The 9443-nt window shown below is 29.0% G+C and overlaps 1 protein-coding gene across 1 annotated transcript; it reads right to left on the reverse strand.

The window, feature by feature from the left end:
* Nucleotides 1-5918: 5918 nt before the first annotated feature.
* On the reverse strand, nt 5919-7292 carry LOC140831527 (protein BIG GRAIN 1-like B). The gene has a single exon (XM_073195276.1). It carries the CDS (start codon nt 7147-7149, stop codon nt 5986-5988), a length of 1164 nt encoding a protein of 387 aa, XP_073051377.1. The 5' UTR covers nt 7150-7292; the 3' UTR covers nt 5919-5985.
* Between the last annotated feature and the right edge of the window lie 2151 nt (nt 7293-9443).

The raw sequence follows: 9443 nt of genomic DNA on the forward strand, positions 1-9443 counted from the left end.
TCAGTCCTTAGACAATTTTTATGTCAGTGATTCATATGTAGATCGTGATTTACGTGAGTAAAACAGGATATATGGTTTATTGTTTCATTTAATAACATTAGCATATATTCATTAATTTTGCAGCATATTGTTATTACTCTGATATTAATTTCTTAAAAATTACATGATTAATGGGAGCGATCAAATTCAGAATATTGTTCATTATGATGATCATTCATCCACACAAGTTATATGTATTGATTGATATTCACAACATCCTCCATTTAAAAAGTGTGTTGTGAAACCAATCATATAAATTCCATAAATTGTTGGTCATGATCTTATAGTTCTTAATGCTCATAAAAATATTGAATGATAAAAGAATTCAATAGCAAGTAATGAATTCTGAAAGTTGGTTTAATTGACATTCATTTTTTTGATTAGTCTTCAAACAAATAAAGTCTCATTAGGCAACATCGAACAACATAAAGAATTCTTCTTTAGTGATGGTAATTATTTAATATTTCAAGATTAAGAAAACGATATGGAGTGAAACATGTCTCACATTAGTGGTATTTCAGGTTTTACAATGTTATCTCTTCATTAAGTTTTGTTGAGAATATTGTGGGCAATTATGAATAACAGAAGGTTAGTGGGAGCTTAATTATTATCAGAGTATATAAGTATTTGACCACTAAAAAAGCTGCAAAATGTTTTGGGATACATTTATGGTATTAAAGTTTTACATGCTTATGTGCGACAAATTGACAATTTTGAAAGTGATTTGCTACTTCCACTATTGAGTCAAAATTCGTCATTGAAGCACTATTGTGTGGTGTATTTTAAGGATTTTCATTATGGGCTTAGAATTATGGATTCTGTGTATAAGCCATTAAGATTATATTACTGCAATTCAGTTATGGTCTTTGTGACTAAAGCGGTGGTTGAATTAAGTATATCGACAAAATGTATTTTAAACCGTTGGAGAACGTGTTAATAAAATGGTCATTGAACACGTTAGCACTGAATTGATGATCTTTTAACTTGAAGGCATATAAATTTCAGATGTTAAAGGATCATAAGGTAATTACTGATGGATTTGATTCCATGATAAATTTATGTTATATACATTTGGTTCTGATAATGAAACACATTCAGTCATGATATTTCTCATATTCAGATATGTACATATTCAGTTATCTTGAGAAAAATATCAATGAAGTTGGACCTCGAATAAATACTAGGTTTATTCATTAAGTTATACAGATTTGAGAGACATAATACATTGTGATACATGGAAGATCATACTTGCTTTTAGAGAATCGGTCGCCATGATACATGTATTTTGTTTTCTCCTATGGTAAATGAGATATATGTGTCAAGTGGGAGAATGTAAGAAAATATGACACATATTAAAAGAGGCGTAGCTTGTAGAAATTGGCGACGGCCAAGAAGCCTACCATTGTTTGACAAACACCCTCAACTTTAGAAAATTGAGATGCGTACACGATTTTCTTTTGACTCTCGGCTCCTGCATGAACTCATTGATGGTATGAGACGCCTATATATTTAAACGTTTGAGGTCACTAAATATACAATCTCATACAGAATAATAGACCATCTATAGAAATATTGGAGTGTTTAGAAGGCTTCAATGAGAAGAAAATCAGAATAGTTAAAAATGATTCAATGGCCGGAGATAACGCTCGATTTAATTTCTGTATATTTGTTTATCATATTTATATACATGCAAAAACATGATTTTAAGAAAAATTTGTAACATTTAAGTGATTTCATAATATGTTTAATTATCGTTTAAAAGTTGCAACATGTTTTTGCATCAACTTTCCCGTGGTGATGCCAATTCTCTTCTTTTTATCTGTCTGTCACACCCGTTCATCCCCTCCTTTCTCTTTCAGTTTCTTGTCACTATTCCGAATACTTTTAATTTAGGGCAAATTTGAAAAAAATACATTTGGACATCTTTCATTTAAGATTCAGTACCTAGAAGATTTTTTTACAAATCAATACCTGACAACACTACAAACTTAATTTTAACTACCTACAAAGATAATTTTACATTTTTGCCCTTTTATTATTTAAATAAATATATAATTTTATCCACCAAATTAATTGTGTGTTTTCCATCTACCAAAATATTAGTACCTATTATGTGATTTCACATACTTGATTTTGTTATTTGAATACTTCAAATGTGTAAAAAAATAATATATTTTCGAGCAATCACCATAAATTCAGTCGTTGGTGGTTTTTCATTAAAAATACATTATGATGACTTATTCATGTCATTTTATTTTTAAAAAATATATAATTCATCAATCATCATAAGATTAAGTACTTATTTTGACATAAAAAAATATCTATTTTTAAGTTTCAGATACTTGATTTGGCTCTTTAAATACTTCAAATATGTAAGAAAATACTGGATCTTGAACGATCACCATAAATTCAGTCATTGTTTGTCTTTTCATGAAATGTGTATTTGGATGACATATTCATCTCATTTAATATTTCTTTGTAAAAAAAAAATCAAATTCCCAACTGAGCATGTAAATTTTAAAGTACTTAGTTTTACTTGAGAAATGTCTATTTTCAGTTTGCAAATACTTGATTTCGTAAATGAGATATTCACAATATGTATTAAAATACTGAATATTCGAATAGACAACGTAAATTCATCAAGTATTGGTATTTCAATGAAAAATGCATTTGGATGACATATTAATCTCATTTAATATTTTTTGTTAAAAAACCAAATTCTCAAATAAGTATGCAAATTTTAAAGTACTTAGTTTTACTTGAGAAGTAACTAATTTGAGTTCGCAAATACTTGATTTCGTAAATGAGATACTCATGATATGTATTAAAATATTGGATACTCGAATAAGCAATGTAAGTTCTTCAAGTGTTGGTATTTTCATGAAATATGGATGCATTTGGATGAGAAGTAGCTAATTTGAGTTTGCAAATACTCGATTTGGTACAAGAGATACTCATTATATTTAATAGAGTATTGGATATTTAAATATGCAACGTAAGTTCACCAAGTGTTGGCTTTCCATGGAAGATTCGTTTGGATGACATATTTATCTCATTTAATATATTTTCTGTAAAAAAAAAATCTCAAATAAGCATGAAAAATTTAAAATACTTAGTTTTACTTGAGAAGTAAATAATTTCATATTTCAAATACTTGATTTAGTACATGAGATACTCATAATATGTAATAGAATATTGGATATTCGAATATGCAACGTAAGTTCACCCAAGTATTGGTATTTCTGTGAAAAATGCATTTGGATGACATATTTATCTCATTTAATTTTTTTTGTAAAAAAAAAACCAAATTCTCAAATAAGCATGAATATTTAAAAATACTTAATTTTACTTGAGAAATACCTAATTTCATATTGCAAATACTTGATTTGGTTCACGAGATACTCATAATATGTAATAGACTACTGATATTCGAATATGCAACGCAAGTTCACCAAGTATTGGTCTTTCCATGAAAGATGCATTTGGATTACATATTCATCTTATTTAATATTTTTTTTGGTAAAAAATATTCTCAAATAAGTATGAAAAACTTAAAATACTAACTTTTACCTGAGAAATATCTAATTTGAGTTTACAAATACTTGATTTCGTAAATGAGATACTAACAATATGTATTAAAATACTGGATATTCGAATATGCAATCTTTCCATGAAAAATTCATTAGGATACTTATTCATGTCATTTAAATAAATAAACATAGTTCATTGTTCATCATGGACTAATTGGGAGATACATTATGAACATAGTTCGTAAATGAGCTTGAAGTTTGCACTTTAAGTATAGCTATCGATTCTAAGATTAAATATTTATAAAATACTCATCAATATTAATTTACAATACTTTTAATATTCATTGAATGACTTATTTGACAATTATACTTATTTGACATAATACTTATTGGTAATTATTCATTATACTTATTAGTATTTTTTTATTTATACTTATGAGTATTAATTTATAATACCATTAATATTCATTCACAATACTTGTTGATATTTATTAAATGACAAGGCAATACTTCGTTGTATATTATCTTCATCAGTATTCATTCATAATATTTATTGGTAATCATTCATTATATGTATCAGTATTCTTTCATTATACTTATTATCAAATTTGAGTTTTAAAATGGTACAATCAATTATCAGTGGAATCTAATTATGTAATATTTGTAACAATTTAGGTATCACATTTTTATTTCACAGATCTCATCATCAAAGGCCACTCAATATTGACTTCAAATTATATATTTTGACATCATCAAATAATCGAATTTGAGTATTTAAATAGTAAAATCAAGTATTTGTGGATTCGTATTAGATATTATTTGTATTAATTTAGGTATCACATTTTTATTTCACGAATGGCATCGTCAAAGACCATTCAATATTAATTTCAAACTATATAATTTGACATCCTCAAATAGTTGGATATAAGAATTTAGGGAGTAAAATCAAGTATTTGCGAACTCGCATTAGATACTCTTTGTACCAATTTAGCTACCATATTTTAACTTCACCAATTTAGAATGGAAAGATCAACACTTGGTGATCTTACGTTGCCTATTCGAATATCCAGTATTTTAATTTCAAAAATGACTCATCAAAAGTCACTCAATATTACTTGAAACTATATTCTTTTATATCCCAAAAAAATCAAATTTGAGTATTAAAAAGAAAAATCAAGTATATGTGAAATCAAATTAGGTACTATTTGTACCAATTTAGGTAGCACGTTTTTTATTCACAAATATTATCATCAAAGAACATTCAATGTTATCTTCAAACTATATATTTTTACATACTCAATCGAATTTGAGTATTTAAACGTTAAAATCAAGTATTTGTGGACTCGAATTATGTATTAATTTAAGTATCACATTTTTACTTCACGAATATTATCATCGGTGTCAATTAATATTAACTTCAAATTATATTTAGGCATCCTCAAATTATTGTATATGAGGATTTACGGGGTAAAATCATGTATTTATAAACTCTAATTAGATACTCTTTGTACCAATTTAAGTATCACATTTTAACTTCACAAATGACACCATCAAAATTCACTTAATATTACTTGAAACTTAAGTATTTTATTACATATTTGAAGTATTCAAATAGCCAAATCAAATATTTGGAACCCCAAAATAAGTATTTTATCGATCAAAATAAGTACTTTTTCTAATTGAACAATGAGTGAGAAACTATGTTTTTTTAAAAAAAAAATTAGATGACATGAATAAGTAATCTTCATGCATTTTCAATGAAAAGACCAACAATTATTGAATTTATTGTGATAGCTCGAAGATCCAGTATTTTCTTACACATTTGGATTATTCAAATAGTCAAATCAAACATTTGAAACTCCAAAATAGGTATTATGTAGGTCAAAATAAATACTTAATCTTATTTCAAGATGAGTGATGACCTATGTTTTTTTTAAAAAATGAAATGACATGAATAAGTCATCTTAATGTATTTTTCATTGAAAGACTAACAATGACAAAATTTATGGTGAATACTCGAAAATATAGTATTTTCTTATATATTTGGGGTATTCAAAGAGCGAAATCAAGTATTTAAAACCCTATAATATGTACTTTATATATCAAAATAAGTATTTACTTTTATTCCATGATAATTGAGAAACAAATTTTTTATAAAATTATATTTTAAATGGAGAAGATACATATAATTTTTGTGACTAAAATAATATATTTATTTAAATAATAAAGGGTAAAAATATAACTTTTGCTTTGTGAGGAGTTAAAACTAAAAACATAGATTTGTCAAGTACTGATTTCTAAAAAATTATGACTAGGTATTGATTCTCAATTGAAAGATGGACAGATGTATTTTTTTTGTAATTTAGCGTTTAATTTATACATACAGCAAACACAACCAAATTACAAAAACAACTGACTAGACAAAATATTTCATCGTTTCGTATATGGGAAGTCTACTACGTCCAATCGACGACAAGTGATCCAGCTCGAACAAATCCGAACTCGAATCACTCATTGAATCCTCATCATCTTCTTCCGATTTTTTTCTGAAACCATACGACATATCATCGCTCTTCTTATCATTTTTAGCATCCTCTTCAACTGTCCTGTTCTTCACTCTTATCCGCCTCAATTTCAAGTCATCCAATTGATTTGTTGCCGATGAATGTCTTCCAAATCCTTTACAATCCCCACCAATTATGCTCTTAGGTCCGCAAGGCCTTGATTCTCCATTCAAAATGACGCTCACAGGATCAAATCTGACCGTTCTTTGAATACCGTTCCTCGTCTTCTCCCTTGATTTTGGCGACTTCTTGGTCAAACACGACCTAGATGCCGAAGAAATATTTGACGATGATCCCACGGATTTCAAGTCTCCAACTTGATTCCCTTTGCTTGAATCAGCATTTTTCAACTTCTTTTCGTTAGCATGATTGAAAACAGAGTTGATAAAACTTGTTAGCTTCCCGCCAGGTGAGATGGGCTGCTTCATTTTTCTCAAACTGGCGTAAATCTTCAGAGCTCTTGATTTGGATTTAAACAAATTTTCATCCCCCATTTTGTAATCATCCAACTCATCTTGTCTGTTTTTCCCTCCGAATCGGACAGGTTTTGGCCTCTCGACCGAAGAAAAACAAGAAACTCTCGACTTCGTCGGGGAACTGAAGAAGTCAGTGTCCGGTGAAGAGGAAAGGGCACCAGAACTTTCTGAAGAAATCGAATTTGAACTGAAATACAACAAATCTTTGTCTTCGAATGACTTGTTTTCAGATTCTGCCACTAATGAACCCCTTGTCGCCAAAAGATTACCATTTTCTTCTTTTAGCATCCATTTTTCAACCAAACAACCCCTTCTGAAACTAGCCATCTCTTCATCTTCTGCACGGTGGCCGCGGCAATAATTACCATTCCCCCTGAAATTCACCTGACCTTTTACCAATTTGTTATCTCTGTAAAAAAACTTCGAGTCCTCGGTATTATCAGCATTTGCATCAATGGACCGGTAGATTTCATCAAGAAGTGTGGAGGAAAAAGATAGTTCGTTCCGGTGATTTTTTCTTGATTTTTCTCGGCTGTACATTTTATGAATCCGCCGGATCAGGATTATTGATTCCAAGCAAAAGGGGTTCCTGAAAAACAAATAAAAATAAAAAAAATCAGAAGGGAGAGAAAAGAATTGCGATCAAAGAGAGCGAGAAACGAGAAAGAGCTAGCTTGGCTTGGATGAAGGGACAGGAATAGGTAGAGAGTGTATTTATAAAGGACATATCTCCTAATATGGCATTTTTCTGTACGGTCAAACCTAATTAAATTAGTTTTATCTCAAAATCCATTATTTAGCAAGAAATATAAAAAGTCGTTAAATGTTTGTTTTTTTAAAAAAAATAAAATAAAAAATAAAATAAAATAAAATTTGACGACCATGCCATGCCCATAATTTGAATTTGAGAAAGGACAGTAAATATATATTTTATTATTCTCAATTGAAATAAGCAATATTACAAAAATATTTACTTTAGCTTAGTTGTATCCTTCTAATTTATATTATACGTAACATTTAACAAGATCAGTAAAATCTGAAATACTACAGAGTTTATTCAAATAATTAAAAGACATCCATCCGTCACTGTTACGGCTTGAGAACTTAAAAGGTCAGTCATTCTTTTTGTAATGGAAAATATTATATAAAATATAACAATTTCAATATATCAATATTTATTTGACATACGATAATGGATCGATTATACCATATGCAATAATAATAATAAAAAAAAAATTATAGTTGATGGTTTCCATTGTTTTAGACAATTTCTAAATCGACCATTTTAGATAACGAAAAAGAAAAAAAATCAACCGTGATTGATTACAATATTGGGACAAAATTATCGTCGGTGTCAACTTAATTTCCTCAAAAGTTTAAAGCCTTCGAAGAAATTTACTATAATATTGGCAATCGATGCCAAATATAAATTGTTTTACTGAAATTAAGGATCGGAATGAAATTTACTTCATTTAAGGAATGGTTAATAACTCATTTATTATATTTAACGAGTCTGGCTCAAGTTCGACTCATTAAACAGACTCATTTTCGATCTCGATCGTTTTCTAGCTTTTTGAGCATTATTAGCCAAAAAAATTAACTAATATATAGAAATTTGAAGTGCGAGTTTCTAATTATATAGCATTCACACGTCATCTATTTGCTAAAACTCGATGTGAGACAACAAATAAACAATGCATAATGTTGCTAAATTCACGGCACAATAAACTAGACGAACTTGAGCCACACAAACAAGCTCGAGTTTGCAAACTTATGAGCCGAATATATACCATATATTACGCTTGAGCTCAACAAATTTAATTTTCACAATTCTATCATATTAAATAAAATATAAATTTTTTTGTATAATATTATGTTTTCCGAATTTTTAAATAATGTCGTTGTGAATTTTTGATATATTGATTGTCTGTAAATTGGTATTATTATTATTATTAATAAAATTGATATTGAACTGTATAATATATACACACACAAAGGAATGATTAGATGTTGAAATGCGAGAAGAACTACTTCAAAAGAAGGATGCTCTAACCCGTTAGAAATCTGCTTTGCCAAACAAATAATATATAATTTTATTTATATTTTTTTATGAGAAGTCTATCATGCAGTCCGGTGAGAGAAATATGGAGAAACAATATATGTCTTGGACATTAATTAATTAGTGAATAATGTGTCAGTATGTCATGTACGTAGGATAAGTATTTCTGCCCCCATAAACCTAGTCAAGTTCACCTGCTCGTTGGATTATTATTAATTAAATTTCAGACATAAGAGGTTGATTTCCTAAGATGCATCACTTTCCGTTCAGAATTCTTGTCTGTCCAATATTGAAGATTAATGATGAATGTTTATGTTTCACATGCATGCATCTTCCCTTGGCTATCTGTATAAACCGTACATACATATTGCTGGCTAGCTAGGATACTTAAAACAGTGCATGTGAGACAAGAACGGGTCCAATCAGCAGTGGGAATATCTGAAAAATATCTGTTATTTACTATGAAACAAGAGGAAAAAAATACTGAAAGCCAGTACTACTAATCTGCTTTAGCTTACGTATTATATACCGACATATTTAGGCTCTGCAGGCGCAGTAATATGCAAAATAGATATATTGTCATAGTCTGACAGGCAAAGTTGGTTGCAGTTTAGCAGTAGGCTGTCACTTTATTCCACGTGCACTTCGAGGTCCCAATTCATGTCATCACGTGCTCATATACCCCATTAGACCAATAGACATTGACAGAAAATGACTTTGATTAAATTCTTAATACCAAAACGTTCATCTTTATCTATATCTGTTCATCGGTGAG

Source organism: Primulina eburnea, chromosome 5 (genome assembly GCF_022965805.1).
Source record: "Primulina eburnea isolate SZY01 chromosome 5, ASM2296580v1, whole genome shotgun sequence".
Lineage (NCBI taxonomy): Eukaryota > Viridiplantae > Streptophyta > Magnoliopsida > Lamiales > Gesneriaceae > Primulina > Primulina eburnea.